This window comes from Neomonachus schauinslandi, chromosome 1, assembly GCF_002201575.2.
Source record: "Neomonachus schauinslandi chromosome 1, ASM220157v2, whole genome shotgun sequence".
Classification (NCBI taxonomy): Eukaryota; Metazoa; Chordata; class Mammalia; order Carnivora; family Phocidae; genus Neomonachus; species Neomonachus schauinslandi.
The window spans coordinates 145,344,504-145,365,389 of record NC_058403.1 but is presented as its reverse complement, the minus strand read 5'-3'; the positions used below and the strand labels follow the sequence as shown (position 1 = coordinate 145,365,389).

The 20,886-nt window shown below is 37.5% G+C and overlaps 1 protein-coding gene across 1 annotated transcript in view; it reads right to left on the bottom strand.

The window, feature by feature from the left end:
• The window catches only part of ULK4 (unc-51 like kinase 4), a 607,678-nt gene that overhangs the window by 480,500 nt on the left and 106,292 nt on the right, over positions 1–20,886 (bottom strand). The window contains exon 20 of the mRNA XM_044912620.1: positions 12,375–12,536. Within this exon, the coding sequence (XP_044768555.1) occupies positions 12,375–12,536 (162 nt within the window). The remainder of the gene's footprint in view (positions 1–12,374; positions 12,537–20,886) is intronic.

The window sequence follows — 20,886 nt, the reverse complement described above, 5'->3', positions numbered from 1 at the left end:
TTATGATAAGCATACAAATTATAAAGGGTTAACTGAAATGACAAACTATAAGTCTGTATGGAAAAACTTCCCTTTAAGAAATAAAAAACATCAAGTGCCTTCTTTTTTCAGACACTAGTAAAGGTGGAAGAAACAGCCATAAAAATAAATATCTAATATTTATTGTTTAGCATGTGAAAAATGGTATCTCAGAATATTAGAAGACTATCAGATTTAGTTCTCCCAATAACATATAAGGAAGATGTTAGTACTAACCTACTTTATAGACAATAGAACTAAAGCATAGAAAACTTAAAAGTTACTTGCCCAAAGGCATGTACCTAGTAAGTGACAAAGCTAGAATTCAAACCAAGATAATCAGACATCTGAACTTTTCCTAACTTGTTCACAGATCAGAGATGAAACATAATTAATAAACTAAACAGAATGTAACAAGTGTTATAACAGAAGTGAGCTCACCGAATTATGCTTGGAAAGGAAGGTAAAGCAAGTCAACAACATAAGAAGATGATCTTGAACTGGTTTTTGAAGGGTAAATGGGAAGTGGACAGGCAGAAAAATAAGTGAAGACAATTCTAGCCGGGACCTAAATGTGAGACCTGAAACCATAAAAACGCTAAAAGAGAACACAGGTAGTAATTTCTCCAATATAAGACATAGCAACTTTTTTCTAGATATGTCTCCTGAGGCAAGGGAAACAAAAGCAAAAATAAACTGTTGGGACTACATCAAAATAAAAAGCTTCCACACAGCGAAGGAAACAATCAACAAAAAGACAACCTACAGAACGGGAAGAGATATTTGCAAATGACACCTCTGATTAAGGATTAGTACCCAAAATATATAAAAACTCTGGGCACCTGGGTGGCTCAGTCAGTTAAGTGTCTGTCTTCGGCTCAGGTCATGATCCCAGGGTCCTGGGATCGAGCCCCGCCTCGGGCTCTCTGCTCAGCGGGGAGTCTGCTTCTCCCTCTACCCTACCCACCCCCCCGGCTTGTGATCTCTCTCTCTCTCTCTCTAATAAATAAAATCTTTAAAAAACAAAACAAAATATATAAAAACTTATACAACTCAATACCCAAAAAACAAAAAATTCCAATTAAAAAATGGGCAGAAGACATGAACAGACATTTCTCCAAAGAAGACATACAGATGGCCAACAGACGCATGAAAGTTATCATCAGGGAAATGCAAATCAAAACCACAATGAGAGATCACCTCACTCCTGTCAGAATGGCTAAAATCAAAAACAGAAGAAACAGCAAGTGTTGGCAAAGATGTGAAGAAAAAAGAACCCTCATGCACTGTTGGTGGGAATGCAAACCACTGCAGCCACTGTAGAAAACTAGATGGAGGTTCCTCAAAAAGTTAAAAATAGAACTACCTTTTGATCCAGTAATCATACCACTGGGTTATTTACCCAAAGAATACAAAAACACTAATTCAAAGGTACACATGCACCCTTATGTTTGTTGCAGTATTATTTACAATAGCCAAATTATGGAGACAGCCCAAATGTCCACTAACTGATGAATGGATAAAGAAGATGTGGTATGTATATATACACATATATACCATGGAATATCATTCAGCCATAAAAAAAGAGTGAAATCTTGCCATTTGCAACAACTTGGATGGAGCTAGAGAGTATTATGCCAAGTGAAATAAGCCAGAGAAAAACAAATACCATATGATTTCACTCACATGTGGAATTTAAGAAACAAAACAAATAAAGAAAAAAGGAGAAAAAAAAAAAAAGACTCTTAACTATATAGAGAACAAACATGGTTACCAGAGGGGCAGTAGGTGGGATAATGGGTGAAATAGGTGATGGGGATTACTCATGATGAGCACTGAGTAATATACGGAATTGTTGAATCACTCTATTGGACACCTAAAACTAATACAAGACCATATGTTAATTGTACGTATACTGGTATTTTTAAAAAATTAAATTTAAAAAAATTCAAGCCAGAGAGAAGAGAACAAGTGTTCACATGGAGAAATGGAGATGAAGACCATGTTTTAAGAAGGGGAAGTTGATTCAATGAGAACACACTTCAGATGTAGGAGGAAAAGCAGAGACTAGAAAAGTAGGCTGGAGCCAGAGGTGGTCTACCAAATTAGGACTTTTGAATTTTATGTCATAAGTAATGGGAAGACCTCAAAAGTTTTTAAGAAGGAAGGAAGGAAGGAAGGAAGAAGGGAGGGAGGGAGAAAGAGAGAGAGATAAAGAAAGAAAGAAAGGAAGGAAGGAAGGAAGGAAGAGAAAGAAAAACCAAGGGATGGTCATATTCTGTGCATATATGGGAGACTACAAAGAGAGCCAGAAATAGTTTTATAAAAACATTCATTATAATTAATGTCCTATAACCTCCTTCTTCCTGATTTATATTTTGAACAGATCTATAACCATGATCAATAATGAAAATATCAAATATAAGATTAATTGTTAGAAGGCCCTGGGTGGCCCAGTCAAGTTAAATGTCAGACTCTTGAATTCAGCTCAGGTCATGATCTCAGGGTCATGAGACCGAGCCCAGCATTAGGCTCCGCGCTGAGGACAAATCTGCTTAAGATTCTTTCTCTCCCTCCTTCTGCCCCTCCCCCAAGCTCCCTGGTGCACAATCGCTCTCTCAAAAAAAAAAAAAAAAAAAAAAAAAAATGAATTGTAAGGGAAAAGATAAAGATTTCAAAAAATATTTTCAATTTCTTTAAAATCTCAGGAAAAAGGATGCCTGGGTGGCTCAGGTCATGATCCCAGGGTCCTAGGATCGAGCCCCACATCGGGCTCCTTGCCCAGAGGGAAGCCTGCTTCTCCCTCTGTCTGCGGCTCTCCCTGCTTGTGCTCTCTCGCACACAAATAAATAAAATCTTAAAAAAAAAAAAAGAAAAGAATTTTTAAATAATAAAATAAAATAAAATCTCAGGAAAAAAATTAAATATTTTTTATCTCCAAAAATGAACTTCCTTTAGAAGCTATTCCTATTGATAAAATAAGGAAAACAAGTGTTAATTGGCATAAACTCAATCTTCCACCAAATGAACAGTTTAAAGTAAATACATTTACTCAATGCTAAACCTTAGTTCCAATCCTTTTGAAAATACTAATGTGACATTATAACCAGAAAGGAGAAAGGAAAAGATAATACAACTAGTAACAATGAAAATCTAGAAGGACCCTCTCCAAGTTCTGTCTCCTGGGGGTGGGACTGAGAGGTGAGAGGTAGAGAAAAGACAAGGAAGTCTTCACCCTTTTACATATGTCCTGTTCAAAGTTTTCAAATAAATGCCTATTATTTTATAATAATTTCCTAAACTACACACACTCTCATCTGACTCCTGAGGCTACCCCAACATGGTGCCAGATCCCATGACCCCGAGATTATGACCTGAGCCAAAATCAAGAGTCTGATGCTTAACCAACTGAGCCACTCAGGCGCCCCAGGCAAGTTTATATTATTATTAATGTATACATTTACTATCATATCTGATATTACTGAATAAACAAATGCACTGAAAACTAAGAATTTGCAAAGCACTAAATATATACTATTCTGCTGAAATAAAAAGCGTCCCTTTCCTCATGGAACTGATTATCATATGCGATGCATAATCTTGTCTCAATAATCACTGACAAATGAAAACAGAATCTCAAAGAGCTATTTATACCCCCATGCTCACTGCAGCATTATTCACAATAGCCAAGATATGGAAACAACTTAAGTGTCTGTCAATGGATGAATGGATAAAGAAGATGTGGTATATATGTAACATATATACACAATGGAATATTATTCAGCCACAAGAGAAAAGGAAATTCAGCCATTTGCAACAACATGGATTGACCTTTAAGGCATTATGCTAAGTGAAATAAGACAGAGAAAGAAAGATGGATACTGTATGATATCTAAGTACTTACATGTGGAATCTAAAAAAGCTGAGCTTATCGAAACAGAGACTGGAATGGTGGTTCCCGGGGCTGCAGGTGGGGAAGATGCGGAAAAGTTGGGCAAAGAGTACAAACTTCCAGTTTTATGGTGAATAAGTTCTGGGAATCTAATGTACAGCATGGTAATTATAGTTAATCATATTGCAGTATATATTTGAAATTTGTCAAGAGAATACATTGTAAATGTCCTCACCACAAAAAAGAAATGGTAAGTATGTGATATGATACAGAGGTTAGCTAGCACTATCATCTGGTAATCATTTTGCAATATATACATGTAACAAATCAACATGTAGTACATCTTAAACTTACACATTATGTCAGTGACATCTCAACAAAGCTAGAAAACGTAACAATAATCATTGACTCTATTTCAAACATATACCAGGGATCTGTATTCATTTACCAGAGCAGAATGAAATTATGGGGGGAAAAAATCACTTTTGGACACCTTTCAAATCATATTTCAGTCTCTCCTCTTCCTTCCATGGGAGTTACAGATGGCTAAGTTAGACATGATGGTTTGGAAACCATGACAGTAGGGTTCTTCAAGTCTAAAGCCCAAATTGTATATGTTTCAGTAGAAAAGTAGCAACTAATATCTGAAAATAGGAGTATGAAAAATGAATTCACTAAAAATAAAGCTAGCTCTGATTCTAGAATGTGAAAGTTTTTAAAACTCATTTATAATGGATCTAAGAAAACTGCACTGTATGAAATCAAAACAGAATTATTTCATTATTTTAATCCAAGAATTAAAAAACAAAACAGCATTTTAAACAGAGTCCCTAAGGGTTCTCCCAACAGCGACCTCAAGACAAGAAACACTGTCATTGACATTTTAACAATTGTTGGGGCAGCTCTCACAGCAAAACTGACTTTCTACCAATATAAAATCCCCACCTGATCATAATGATCATGATGGGAACATTTCTTGATAAAAGATTTGTCCAGACTACTTCTAAATGTGTTCAAACCAATATGAAGGCAACTAGAATGTCTCATCTTCCGAACACCGCTCAGAAGCCTAACAGACTCTCCATTTTAAAAAGCTCATGCAGAAAATAACCTTTACCCCAACACTTCTGGATATCAAACACAGTTGAGAGTTTCATGGAGGCTTAAGAGCACATTAGTGCTTGTATTTTCTGAATCAAAAAAATCAAATCTCAAGTCTGATCTCCAGTGAACTGATTTTGAAATATTTACTTATTAAAATAGAGCTTAAGGGGAAGGGGGTGGGAGGATGGGTTAGCCCGGTGGTGGGTATTGAGGAGGGCACATTCTGCATGGAGCACTGGGTGTTATGCACAAACAGTGAATCATGGAACACTTCATCTAAAACTAATGATGTAATGTATGGGGATTAACATAAGAATAAAAAAATTAATTAATTAATTAAAAAAAAATAGAGCTTAAGACTACATTTTAAAACTACGGAAAAAACCTCCCGTCTAAAATTCACTTCAAAATTTGCTTCAAAAAGAACATTGTGTTACCTCCAGATTTCCTGATAGTCTATATAATAAAAGCAATTTCTAGGAAATAGACTAAGCCAAAACTGGAGGATGCATATCTAATTAGAAACATGAAATCACCATGGAATAAAAACTTTAAAAACCATTTCTATTTTGTCTTTTGAATGGTTTTTTCCAAGTCCTATCAAAATTACCCTGGGAGCTTTTCTAAACTCTCATCTGACTCTGGGAGATCTTAAGATACATCAGAATAGGGGCAGGGTGTGAGTAAAGTGGAGAAAGTAGTCAATGTTGCTTGAGGGGCGCCTGAGTGGCTCAGTAGTTAAGCGTCTGCCTTCGGCTCAGGTCATGATCCTAGGGTCCTGGGATCGAGTCCTGCATCGGGCTCCCTGCTCAGCCGGGAGCCTGCTTCTCCCTCTCCCACTCCCCCTGCTTGTGATCCCTCTCTCACTGCGTCTCTCTCTGTCAAATAAATAAAAATCTTAAAAAAAAAAAAAAAATGTTGCTTGAAAAGCTCCCTGCCAACCCCAGTGAGAACCACTACACTGCAAAATTCTTCACTTTTTATCCCCTTCATCTCAGCCCATCAGTAATGTTTACCCCAGTTATCGTCCTCGTCGGGGCCATCTCGCTCAATCTAACTCTACAGGTTTCTCGGTCCCCACTATGGTTCATAGAGAGTTCCTGTAATCCTAATAATTCTAGTAATCTTTTATCCATCCAATATATTTCCTAAGTCAGGTCCACTCCTCCCAACAACCAATCCCTAAGCCATGGAGCCATTCCTGAGTGGGAAGGAGAAATTCACCATCTTCCACTCCACACTGTGCCCATGTTTTCCAAGAGCTTCAAGGACTAGGGCAATGGTTCTCCCTCTTCAGCAGGTATTAGAATCAGCTGGAGGCTTGTTAACAGGCAGATTACTGAGCCTTCCCCCTAGAGATTCCTATTCAGCAGGTCTGGGTCAAAGGCCAAAAGCCCGGATTTCTAACAAGTTCCCAGGTGATGTTGATGCTGCTGGGCCAGGGACCACACTGGTACAGGGGAATCTATGGGACCAAGAGATGACCAGGAGATCGGTGGCAGAGACAGCAGATGCAGACTGTTACAAACAGAACAAGGAGCAGGTCAGTGCCCCAGCACTGAACACCACTCTTCCCCAGCCAGAGCTCAGGCATTCATCTGGTTAACGGAGACCTGCTAAGTACCCACCATGTGTGCTCAGGAAGGGAAGAAGAGGATAGGGGCTCCTACCTTCCTGGAACTGACACTAACAGGGAAAACCATGCTTCCATACTTTAGGTAAATAGAATTGTGGTCATTGCTATGAGCAAAAATACAAAGAGATTTGAGGGGCCAGGGGATGTCCTATAGGAGGAGAGACATTTAAGCTGATAGCTGAAACATGAAGACTCAGCCATGTGAAAAGAGCATCCAAGCACAGGGAACCAGCAAAGGGGAAAATCCTGAGGCAGCAAAGTGTTTGTAAATTCTAGAAAATGTCAGAACAAAGTATGGTTGAAGCACAGAGAGTGAGACAATGAGCTTTAGGAGATGTGACAAAAAAGGGAGGCAGGGGACAAACCATCTGAGATCTTGAAGGCTGTTATAAGAATTCTCATCTTTAACAGCAAATGGGTACATTAACCTCCAGCAAACATTCCTGAGAGAACAATTTGGAAAAAGAAAAAGGAAGTTCAGCTCTATAAGGCATGCTAGGGAGGAAGCAATTGTCATTCCCTGCTAGGAATTTGCATAAAGTGTTTTCAGAATGCATATTTTCAGTTTCTGTCACCTCAATCTTTAATAAATCCTCATGTAAACCTGTTAATAAGGCAGAAACAATTTTTTAAGATTACATTAGAATAACTTTATTTTAGGATCCCCCAACAATGTTCTCATACTTTTATATAATAAAATATATTTATATTTTATATAATAAAAGTGATCACCCCACTTTTCTTATTAGCAGGAACTTTGTGACCTATTTTTCTTTGTCTCACCAGTAAAGAGGGATGGTAAATGTTATTAAACATCTACTCGTGATGCCCACCCCCCCCATTCATATTGTGGGACAGAAGGATCCCTCCATCTCAATCTTTGCAGGAAAAATCCTAACTTGTAATCAAAGACCTGGCTTCAAACAGATAGAGAGATGAAAAAATACAGTCCTGGCTTTATAGGAGTTTTAATCAATATAATATAATTATAATTATAATAAGCTAACACAACTAATTTACTAAGCAAAATGTGTTAACTGCTTTAAATAATAAATATTGTCCTGAAAGTGAAAGCCTCACCAATTCTTAACTTCTACCTGGTGCTTCGCATAAAGTCGTACCAATCCTTTAAGAAAAATGGTAGAAAGCTATTGAAAAGTTTCAGCAGAGAAGAGAGAAGAGATATGATTTTAGGAAGTGTGCTCTGTGTGCACAATGATGTCAGTGGAGCAAACTGGCCGTGGGAAGACCAGTGAGGAGGCCACTCGAGTGGTCCAGGGCAGAGACGGTGGGGCCGGGACTATGGCAGTAGCAACACAGCGGCAGAGGGAGGCAGACGGACCTGAGAAAGACTCAGGAATGAGCTTCCCAGGAAGGTTAAGCACCTGAATGTGAACAGTGAGGTGGGAGGAGTTAAGGGAAGGGAAAGTATGAAAAAGAACACCTGACCCTTCGTTTTCCTTAATCCATCTCTTCTCACCTTCCCGTCCCAAGGTCAGCATGTCAGTGCCTGAGGAAAGGGGGCAGTGAGGGGGAGGGCGAACCGAGCACAGTGGTCAAGGAAGCAGGGCGGCAATATCAAGGAAGACAGAAGAGGACACAGCGGAGGTGGCCTGAGTAGACGGAGTCTGTTACACAGAAGTAAATTCACTGACTGAACAAATCAGTACACATACTGAGAATAACAGGAGCCAGTTTGTCTCCATCTGAGAAGGGATTTACAAACAAAGAAAGTGGGAACGCTAGAAAGAATCTTAAGGTATTGGATTAAAATTGGAAGTATCGATACAAATGCATGAGTTTTGTTCCAAATATGTATGATGATACATATAAAAGCCATTATAAATGTATGTGTATGTATGGATTTTTTTTTTCTAACTCTGAATATTAAGAAGGCCTAGAAACAATGGCACCCCATAGCAATAAGCACAAAGAGCACCCAGATCTTGGCTTCTAAATACCAAATGTTCCCCCAAAGAAATGATTGATTCCAGAACTGGCAGAAAGTAAAAATTAACCCAGAACATCAGGTGGTGTCAGAAAATAATGAAGTGCTCAAACAATGATAGAAATGGGTCCACAGAACACAGAAGCCAGCTTGAAGGGATCACACTGGCCATATCTAGGATGACCTCAGCATCCCCACAAATAATAATAGTGGCAGTAGGACCACATTATGATCCACTGCATAAAGTACTTATTCATCAAAATAATGATACAAATACACACATACACATGGGAGAAGGGCAAGAGCTTCCTTACAATAGAATACCAACCAATACCAAAGGCCTGTTTTTCCGCAGCTCATGAGGTATACAATAAGAAGGGTTTTGGGGAGGGCGCCTGGGTGGCTCAGTCGGTTAAGCGTCTGCCTTCGGCTCAGGTCATGATCCCAGGGTCCTGAGACGGAGCCCCGTGTCAAGTTGCCTGCTCAGAGGGCAGCCTGCTTCTCCCTCTCCCTCTGCCCTTCACCCCACATACCTCCCCCCACACCACCAGCTCATGCTCTCTCTCAAATAAATAAAATGAAAGAAAGAAAGAAGACAAGAGAAGAGAAAAAAGAAAAGAAAGAAAACCTTCTCCCCCCGCCCCAACCCCAACACTCGTGCATGCTCTCACTCTCTCTCTCAAATAAATAAATAAAATCTTAAAAAAAAAAAGAATGGTTTTCTACATTTTTAAAGGGGCTATAGAAAACAACAAAAAAAGGATGTACAACAGAGACTACATGTGGCCTACCAAGCCCAAGTTGTTTATTATCTGGCCCTTTATAGAAAACATTTGCCAACCTCTGCAAGAGAAGGAATAATAAAAATAGGTGATCCTCCTATGGCTCCCATCACAGACTGGTTACAGGCAGGGGTCGTCAATGGTGCTAAGGAAGTTTCATGAGGAAGCACCAGACAGACCCAGGTCGAGTCTCCCTCTATAAAATAAAAGCCCTATATTCTTTAAAATTGTAAAGGGCATGAAGTACACAGGAAGACTGAGGAACTATTTCATATTGGAGGAAACTAAAGAAATAGGAAAACAATACATAACACATGATACTGAATAGAATCCTGGAGCAAAGAAAGGATAGACTTTTTTGGGACAGCAGGCAAAATTTCAGTGAAAAATTAATGATTCAGATGAATGCTAAGAACAAAATATAAGAACCCCAAGATGAAGGGTGAAGCTTAATGTCTCAGGTGAAGGAAGGGCTAGAAGGTACACAACTTTGGTGGGAACTGGAAAAAAATTTGCTGAGAAAAGAAATCATGTTTGAGTATAAAGATGAAAATAACATAAACCCAATTAAAGCAAGACAGATTTTTTTAAAGGCCCAGGATTAAAATGGATGTTCTTTTTTAAAATTTTTTAAATTCAATTAACATATAGTGTATTATTAGTTTCAGAAGTAGAATTTAGTGATTCATCAGTTGCATACAACACCCAGTGCTCATCAACATCACGTGCCCTCCTTAATGCCCATCACCCAGTTACCCCATCCCCCCCACCTCCCTCCCCTCCAGCAACCCTCAGTTTGTTCCCTATAGTTAAGAGTCTCTAAAGGTGGGAGCCTGGGTGGCTCAGATGGTTAAGTGTCTGCCTTCAGCTCAGGTCATGATCCCAGGGTCCTGGGATCGAGTCCCGCATCGGGCTCTCTGCTTGGCAGGGAGCCTGAGCAGGGAGCCTGCTTCTCCCTCTGCTTCTGCCTCCCTCTCTCTCTTCTCTGACTCTCATGAATAAATAAATTTAAAAAAAAAAAAGAGTCTCTGAAGGTTTGCCTCCCTCTCTGTTTTCATCTTATTTTTCCTTCCCTTCCCCTATGATCCTCTGTTTTGTTTCTTAAATTCCACACGAGTAAAATCATACAGTATTTGTCTTTCTCTGACTTTTTCACTCAGCATAACACCCTCTAGTTCCATCCACATCATTGCAAATGGCAAAATTTCATTCTTTTTGATGGCTGAGTAATATTCCATTGTATATAGAGAAGATATAGTATAAAATGGATGTTCTAAGATAGGATTCCAAGATGCCTTGAGAAAGTTCATTGGTATACTTTGTAACTCTTTCTGACAGTCTCTCCGTAATTACTCATATCACAATTAGGGGTTTTTTTCTGTCATTTTGAAATCATGTGACTCCAGAAGTGTGCATGCATGCGTGTGTGTGTGTGTGTAAGAGAGAGACAGAAACAGAGGCTTTGCTTAATAATATTCAATGAACAGAATACTTAGTGCTTGTTACATAGGTAAATTTAAGGTAAGAACTGGAAAATACCCCTAAATATTCCAGGATTTAGCAACACAAAAGTCAGTGGAGATCGTAGCAAGATCAGCTTCATCTTGGGACAGATACTGCACTGGGTTAAAGAGGAAACAGCCAAAAAGGAGTAATAGTTTGTGGCAATAACTCTTTAAAGAAGTATGGCTGTGAGGGGATGTGCAGCCCAGAGACTCTTTAATATGTTTGCATGTGTGCTTTTCTTTTTTTTTAATGGGGTAAAGAATACCTCAATGCTGATTAGAATGATCTAGTAGAGAAGGAGGGTTAAAGATTCAGGAAAGAGCAAAAATAACCATTTGAGTGAGATTCCCAAAAAGGGAACAGGGAGAAGATGGGAAGAAACATGGAGAGGTTTCTCTCTACCAGGAGAAGGGATAGTTCATCAACTCTAACAGGAGGGAAAGACGAGGGCGAGGGGGGGGGATGTAAACAGGTCTGCAGACATGGCAGTTGTACAATGGGATAATTACCATTGGAGGTCTCCATTTTTCTCTGGGAAGTACAGAGGAAAGTCACTTACTGAGCACGGAGGAGGAAAATGTGGGTTGGAGGTCTAAGGAAAGAGAATAAGGGACAAAAGAAGTGCAAGAATGAGCAGGGGAGAGAGAGACAGCAAGGCTGCCATATAATGTTGAGAGTCCAAATGAGACCAGTGATCAAAAAGAGTATTTTAATAAATCATATGAGCAAGGGTTGTATTTGTTCAACAGACTATTAAATTGATACAACCATGTTAACACCTCTTCATACATAATTATCTTTTACACTAAGTCAGCAAAGTAGGAGACAGCCAATCAAAATACAAAAGCTGCAAAACCACAGATGCCTGAATACTAACATGAATTCACTTTATAATTAATTCATGATAAATGTATTTAGCATAAAATCTGAAAGAGGGAACAGGAAAAGTCAGAGAACACTAAACATAAACCAAACCAAATGCTGTACCCCACCTATGAGCACAGCGTCCCACTGTCACTTCCCAATCGTTTCTGAAACCATATGTTATGGTCCCACAAGGTCCTACTGCAATTTCCCCACAGTCCCAAGGTTTTCCAACCCCAGTTTTGAAAATTTTGTTTTAATATTTTTTTTTAATTTTTTTTTTTTTATTTATTTGTGAGAGAGAGAATGAGAGACAGAGAGCATGAGAGGGAGGAGGGTCAGAGGAGAAGCAGACTCCCTGCTGAGCAGGGAGCCTGATGCGGGACTCGATCCCAGGACTCCAGGATCATGACCTGAGCCGAAGGCTTAGGCACTTAACCAACTGAGCCACCCAGGCGCCCGAAAATTTTGTTTTAAAAGAAAATTATTGTTCTCACCAACTATATTAGTCTGAGATTTCTGTGTCCTACTTATCCAATGAAATTTACCCTATTTCTGGCACAGTTCTTCAAACTTGGTGTTTAAATATACCCAGATATATCCCCCAGAGATGCTCCATCTTACCGATATTGCTGTGATCCTGAGAGAATCAACAGTGGAATGTTTGAATAGGTACCATAAAATGGGTCCAATTTCCCCTGTAATAAAGCCCTGGGCCTGAGCAGAAAAGGTAGTGCAGACATTTTCAATAATCTTTGCTGCCATGTGATTCACAACACGTTCTTCCTAGAGAAGGAGAGAAGAGTGAAAGAGAGTTATTTAATAGGAGAAATACATACGTGCAATTTATTCATAACCAGTGCAAATAAAGGCCTGATACTAAGAGCGTATCATCTGCCCCCACATGCATTAGGTTAATTAGGAGATGTGATCATTCTTTCAGGGTATTATGAAATTATGACAATTTAATCACTAAATTTAATCTTTCAATCACTAAAACTTAGCATAACATAATTTTAATATATTTTAATAAAAATAAGACAGACTCTGGAAAACAGGATGGAGGTTCCTCAAAAAGTTAAAAATAGAACTACTCTACAATCCAACAATTGCACTGCTAGGTATTTACCCAAAGGATACAAAAATACTGATTTGAAGAGACACACGCACCCTATGTTTATAGCAGCATTACCTATAATAGTTGAATTATGGAAAGAGCCCAAATGTTTATCAACTGATGAATGCATAAAGAAGATGTGGTACACACACACACACACACACACACACACACACAGGAATATTGCTTAGCCATCAAAAAGAATGAAATCTTGCCATTTGCAATGACGTGTATTATGCTAAGCAAAATAAGTCAGTCAGAGAAAGACAAATACTCAATGATTTCACTCATATGTGGAATTTAAGAAACAAAACAGAAGAACATGGGGGAAAAAAAGAGAGGCAAACCATAAAACAGACCTCTTAACTATAGAAAACAAACTGAGAGCTACTGGAAGGGAGAAGGGAGGGATGGGTTACATGGGCAATGGGTATTAAGGAGGGCACTTGTGATGAGTACTAGGTGTTGTATGTAAGTGATGAATCACTAAATTCTATACCTGAAACTATTATTACACTATATGTTAGCTACCTGGAATTTATATAAAAACTTGAAAAAGAAAAAATAAAATAAATTTAAAAAATTAAAATGCTAAAACAATCTGAAAAACATGTAATATGAGTATAACATAAAAATGGAAGATACTTTTAAAAATCAAAAGCACCAATCGGAACAATCCTCATGAATCACTCAGGGCTGGGAATGATTAGCATACCAATCAGCCAAACACCACCTAAAATACAAGGCAATGTCCCAAGAAAGCTATTGCCTCAGCAGTGTGACCAAATTAACACTAGACTAAAGGCTGTTCTGGATTGTCCTAACAACGCTTAAAAGCTAGCCTCAAAAAAGGATCAAACTGTTTCCACGTAACTTAAATGATCCAAGAAAAAGCACAAAAGTACTTAGGGGAATATGAAAAAAAATTTACAAATTAAAAAAAAAATTTTTTAAGTAGGCTCCACACCCCACGTGGGCTTGAACTCACAACCCTGAGATCAAGAGTAGTCGCATGCTCCTCCAACTGAGCCAGCCAGGCACCCGCAAAATAAAAAAATTTTCAAAATAAGAATACATGGGCGCCTGGGTGGCTCAGTCGTTAAGCGTCTGCCTTCAGCTCAGGTCATGATCCCAGGGTCCTGGGATCGAGTCCCGCATCGGGCTCCTTGCTCGGCAGGAAGCCTGCTTCTCCCTCTCCCACTCCCCCTGCTTGTGTTCCTGCTCTTGCTGTCTCTCTCTCTGTCAAATAAATAAATAAAAATCTTTAAAAAAAAAAAAAAAAAAAATAAGAATACAAAAACTCCAGCACCGAACAATATAAAAAGCACAATGTCTGGCATCCATTTAATATTGCCACACATGCAAAGAAGCAGAAAAAAATGACTCCTAAGAAGAAAATTCAGTCAGTTAGAAATGACAAGTATGATAGATTTGGAAAAAAATATATTAAAATGACTATTATAAATATTGTCTATACACTAATAAGGAAGAAGAAAGCATAAGCATGATAAAAAGTGAAATAGAAGATATAAAAATGGCCCAAACCAAAAGGCCTGACACTATAGAGTCTTCCATGAAAAATACACTGAGTTGGATTAACAGATTAGATTCTGGAGACTTAATGATTACTGAATTTTAAAACACAGCAATTAGCAATAAAAACTATCCAAAATAAACACAGAAAGAAGGTTGGCGGGGGAGAATGGAACAGAGCATCAAAGCATCAGTGAACTATAGGGCAACTTCAAACAACCTAATGTATGCACAATGAAATCCCAAAGATGGCAAGAGGGGGGTGGAAGGTTGAAATATTGGGTGAAAATTTTTAAATTCATAAAAACTAGTAATTCTCAACTTAAGAAATTCAATGAACCTCAAGTGGGAAGGAACCAAGCAAAAATAATCACACCAAGGCACATCATAATCAAACTGCTAAAAACCAGTACTAAAGATAAAGACTTAAAAGCAGCTACAGTAAAAAGACACATTTTGTAGAGGGGAACAAAAATAAGGGTGGCAGGAAATTTTTCTCATCAGAAACAATGCAAGCCAGAAGATGGTGGAGCAATATCTTTAAAGTACCAAAAGGGGGAAAAAAAAAAAAAAAAGACAGGTAACTGTCATTCTACAAATGTAGATCCAACAATAACACCTTTCAAAAACAAAGATAAAGGGGGGGAGGAATAGGGAAAGGTTTGTGATGGATACAAACTTTCAGCTATAAAATAAATAAGGTCTGAGGATCTAATGTAAAACACTGTGACTATAGTTGATAACCCCGTATTGTACAATTGAAATTTACTTAAAGAGTAGAATACGAATGTTCTCATCCAAAAAAGAAGAGAGAGGTAAATATGTGAGGTGATTGATGTTTTAATGACCTCAACAGGGGAATCCTTTCACAGTGTATGTATGTGTATGTATACATATACATATATGTATATACATATATACATATCAAATGTACATATCAAATGTATCAGTGTATGTATATGTGTATGTATACATATACATATATACATATATATACACATATCAAATTATCACTATGTATACTTCAAGTATCTTGGAATTTTGTTAATCATACCTCAATGAAACCGAAAAACAAAACAGAACAGGGGCACCTGGGTGGCTCAGTCAGTTAAGCATCTGCCTTCAGCTAAGGTCATGATCCAGGGTCCTGGGATCAAGCCCTGCCTCAGACTCCCTGCTGCTTCTCCCTCTCCCTCTGCCCCTCCCCTCCACCTTCCCTGGTCATGCATGCGCTCTAATAAATAAAATCTTTTAAAAATATAAAATAAAATGTAGAAGTAAAATGTACAATAATAGGCTAGAAAGGGAGTACTAGATGTATTCTGGTGTAATGGTCTTATATAGGGTTCTTATATAGGATATATAAATTTGTATATCGTTATATACAGTAAGCTCTGGTGTAAGCTTCTTATACAAAGTTCTTATATATATATATATATATATATATCAATCTATATATCATTACTTGAAGGTCAACTGTGATAAGTTAGAGATGTACACTGTAAAAAAAAATGAATAATAAGCCAATAAAGGAGATAAAATGGAATCATTTAAAAGTCAATTAATTTCAAAAGAAGGTAGGAAAAGAAAAAAGAAAACAAAACGGTGGACAAATTGAACACAAATGGCTGATTTAAACCTATTTCAACAATCACACTAAATATAACAGTCTAAACATACTAATCAAAAAGTAGAGATTCTCAAATTAGATTTTTTTAAAAACAAGACTCACATATAGGTTATCTGCAAGAAACCCCCTTATAAATAAATTCACAGGTTAAAAGTAAAAGAATGGAAACTATACATCATGCTAATGTGAATCAAAAGAAAGCCAGAGTGGCTATACTACTTCAGGAAAGTAGATTCCAGAGCAAAAAGTATCTCCAGAGATAAAGGTCATTTCACAAAGATAAGAGTCATTCAACAACAGAATATAACAATCCTATCTGTATGCCTCTTAACAACAGAACTTCAAAATACCTTAGGCAAAACTTGACAAAATTGAGAGAGTAAACAGACAAATCCACAATTTTAGCTGGGAAATTCAATACCCTGTCTCAATAACTGACAGAACAAATAGCCAGAAAGTCAGTGAGGATATAGAAAGATAGCACTATCAACCAACTTTGACACGGATAGAACACTCTACTCAACAGAAGTAAAACACAATGTCCTTTTCAAGATCACACAAAACATTACCATGTTAAACTATGCTCTGAACTATAAAACACCCCAGGAAACTCTATACTCACAAATTAATTTGAGATGAGTCACAGACTTAAATGCAAAAGCTAAAACAAAAAAGCTTCTAGAAGAGATCATAAAGAATATCTTGGCCATTTTGAGGTAGACAAAGCTTTCTTAGGAAAAAAGGGCACTAAGCATAAAAGAAAACATTGGTAAAGTAACCCCCATAAAAATTGTAAATTTCTACCCTTAATGACACCATTATGCCTCACAGTGTTTTACAATGGGAGAAAATATTTGCAAAACATACACATTAAATATCTGAGTTTATTTAAGTTATAGGTCAAAAGAAATATTGAAAACTACATTAAAAATTGTATGCAGAATATAATCCCATGTTTAACAAGAAAATATACATATGTAAATACATAAGTAAAGGAAAGAGATACAACACCTGTTGATGGTGAGTATAGTATGTGTGAGTTGTGGGAAGTGGGGTCCACTAATTCTACTTTGGACATTTTTACATTATTTGAATTGTTATAGTACACATGTATTACTTTTTCAACCAAAAAATTATGTATTTTTCATGAAAATGTAAAAAAAAAAATAGAAGATACGGAGTTAGATCTAGGTTCACACCATTATTTTACATTCTACTAGCTATATATCCTTGGGCATTTTCACCTCTGTGCTTCAGTTTCATCATGTATAAAAATAATAAAACACAAGGCAGTTTGGAAATTAAACAACATACATGGACACTTAACCTAGGTCACAAAAAGTAATATTTTTTAAGTAGAATATTTTAATGTTACTTTTTCTTCCTATTATTAATATCATAAAGTATGAATTCTAAGGCTGCTAGAAAAAAAGTTTTAAAGATACCTGAACTTCATTGTTTCCTCCCCAATCCTGATGTTTCCTTCTGTGTGGCAAGAATAAATTAATATAACCCTTTCATCTTCTCTCTGTCCCTTTATTCATTCTACCCAAGAGAAAATGTTTCACCTAGGGGCGCCTGGGTGGCTCAGTCATTAAGCGTCTGCCTTCGGCTCAGGTCATGATCCCAGGGTCCTGGGATAGAGCCCCACATCGGGCTCCCTGCTCAGTGGGGAACCTGCTTCTCCCTCCCCCACTCTCCCTGCTTGTGTTCCCTCTCTCGCTGTGTCTCTCTCTCTCAAATAAATAAATAAAATTTTAAAAAAAAATGCTTCACCTAGTTGGCAAATTTGGAAGAATAAATTGAGCATGCCTAACTGCTCAGCTCAACTCCTGCCCCTTTTTCCTTGAGCCCAGGCCCAACCACCTAGAGCTGTCTTCTCATATTCCCCACCTTAAGTCTTACCTAAATGGGTACTCCACATGGAGAGTGCAGCTGTACCTGGATGGGGCAAAAATTCCCTACAAAGGAGTGCAATACAAGGGTGCCTACTCGCCCAAAGATATTAAGCTATATCCTCCATCCTCCCTAGCTCTCAGTACATACACATATGATATTTGTATCCCATATGCCTTGTTCTGTGTCTTCTCATTAGGTTCTGAACCTTTGCTCTGCATGTAGGGGGAAAATGCAATTTGAGAGGGGGAAGGACTTTCTCAAATACCTTAACATGTGCTTTACATCACAACTGTCAGTCAGTTCCTAGAGGACTCATTCCCAGTACTGGAAAACCACCATTTTAGCACTTAGGTTGGAAAGGAGCCATGTGTCGTCCCAGTTCTCTATGAACTCAGTGAGGCTGTCAGGCCAATTCAACTTGCTACTACCCGAAATGAGCTATCCTAGTCCCTCTGAAATCCCCTGTGGGACACGATACAAGCAATAAGATTGGTGCTATTTTCTGCTTAATTAACTCTTTGGAAGGGATAACTGGACTGAACTATATCTGTCATTCAAATCAAAGACCTATTTCATCATATTATGAGGATAAAAGCTATGATGATTAGAAATTATCCTATGAAAATAAGCCTATGATGACTAAGCTTATTAATGAAGAGCTGTACTATTTTTTAATAATGTTAAACAATTCTAATGTATTGTGGGTAGTCTTAACAAAAAAGTTTTGCTGCCAATGTTAGTCTACGTGCCGACTTTTCCAAAAAAGAGTACCAAAATTAACACCTAAAATACTGACATTAATTATTTTCACATTTGTTGATTTAGTAAAACCATGATCTTTCTTCTAAAGACTTCAAGGTACCTGGAGTTTATTTTGTTTGGTTTACTGTTTCATTAACTCATTCAATCAAGAGAATAGGATTTCTATTTCTTACAATAGATACCTGGACAACTCTCTCCCTCTAAAAGCAACTAAAAATGCTCGATAAAAAACAAGAAAATAAACCTTCTTAAAAGCATCAATGAACTAGTACCAAATGCTTAGGCCAGTGACTGTATAGGCAAGAACTCTGAGAGCTACCCAGAGCTCTCAAGCTGGGATGTTTACATTGAGAGCATTTGTCTGACAAGATGAACAAGAGGAATGAGAGGCAAGGTGATGGCCCACACAAATCGGAAGTTAGATGAAGACCCAGCCCCAGTTAAAGCTAGAGCTTCCTGTGACTACAATCAAGTATAATAGAGATGATCAAAAAGTAACTCTCCCATCTCCCTGACCCCTCACTGATCTGAGCTGGGGGCTGAAGGTGTGTGTTAGGGAAAGGATACTGCAGGAGGGGAAGTCCAAAAGCTAAAAGCATAAGTAGGTCCTCACTTGATTTAGAGTATCTCTTTCAAAAGAGCCACAGTTGTTCTAACAGCTAATTTCTTAACAGCAACAAGTTCAATCAAAAGACACTAAAACAATATCTTTGATTGTTAAAAATACTGTCAACCTACAATTGTGTTCACAGAAATAATAGATTTCAAAAACAAGAGCAGGAGAATAACTACTGAAAGAATAAAAGGAATTATTTAAAAGAAACAAACCAAAAAAACATGAAGAAAAAAAAAACACAAAACAGAATAAACAAAAGCACAAAATAAGATAGCAGCTATAAATACAACTACACCAACAACTACGATAAATGTAAATGGACTAAATACTCAAGAAAAACTGTAAAGCAGAAATTTTTTTAAAAACAGTATGAAGAGATACATCAAAAAAAATAAAGTTATTCAACCAGAAAGGCTAAAAACAAGAGAATGGTAAAAGATATACCAGTCATATCTAACCCAGCAAATGATGGTATAACTAAATTAGTATAAGACAGAATAGGCTTTGGACAAAAACCATTACTGGTTATTTTTTTAAGTTTTATTTATTAATAAGTAATCTCTACACCACACGTGGGACTCAAACTCATGACCCCAAGATCAAGAGTCACATGCTCTGCCAACTGAGCCAGTCAGGCACCCCATACTGGTGAATTTTTAAGTAACAAAATAATGATAAAAATTTCAATAAGCCAAGGGAAATATAATCTAAATTTTTTATATATCTAATAACTAATATTCAAAATACATAAAGGCAAAATACAACAAAATTGCAATTGTACCAAAGAAAGCATTTCAAACCTATCTCAGTAGCTGATAAAATAAAGAGAAAAGAAGCAATCAGCACAGATACAGAAGATTTATATCCCTATCTATCAGATTAACAAGCTTGACCTATGGACAGGAAAAAAACATATTATCCAACAATGGCAGAATTCACTTTTTTTCCCCTGAGTATACACATACTGAGTCATGAAAGAAGTCTCAACAAATTCTAAAGGACTGAACTCATACAAACACCCTTTCCTCTAACCATAATACCATAAGCTAAAAATAATAAAAAGATAAATAGAAAAACTATAAGGACAGGTATTAAATGAGTAAGAAACAGAAGAGCTACAGGATTTGTTAACAGTGCAAAGCATGTAATGGGATAAAAATAAGTCAAATGAAAATGAAAATTTATACCCAACCAATGTAAATCCTTGAAAGGTATTACAATTGATATTTCACCAGTTCTCACATACTGAACTCAGCAAAGCTAAACTCTGAAGCCTCCCCTGTGAAGTTACCTGCCACAGGAGGAGAGGAGATGCAACCTCAACCTTGCATGGAAAATGCCATGCTTTGTGCTTCTTACCCTACACCAACTCTCTGGAAGCTGGTCAATCTCACTTTGTACTAACTTAGGATCACTTCCTCATGCCATTCTCAAAGGTTCACTTCAAAACACATTAGGTAACTCCATCCTTACTTCATCTTACTGAATAGCATTCAAAACATTGTGGATAGTGGCTCTCTACTCCTCCCTGTTTGACAGATGGCTGAATCTTCCGATGCAGTGCCAGCCACACCCCTGA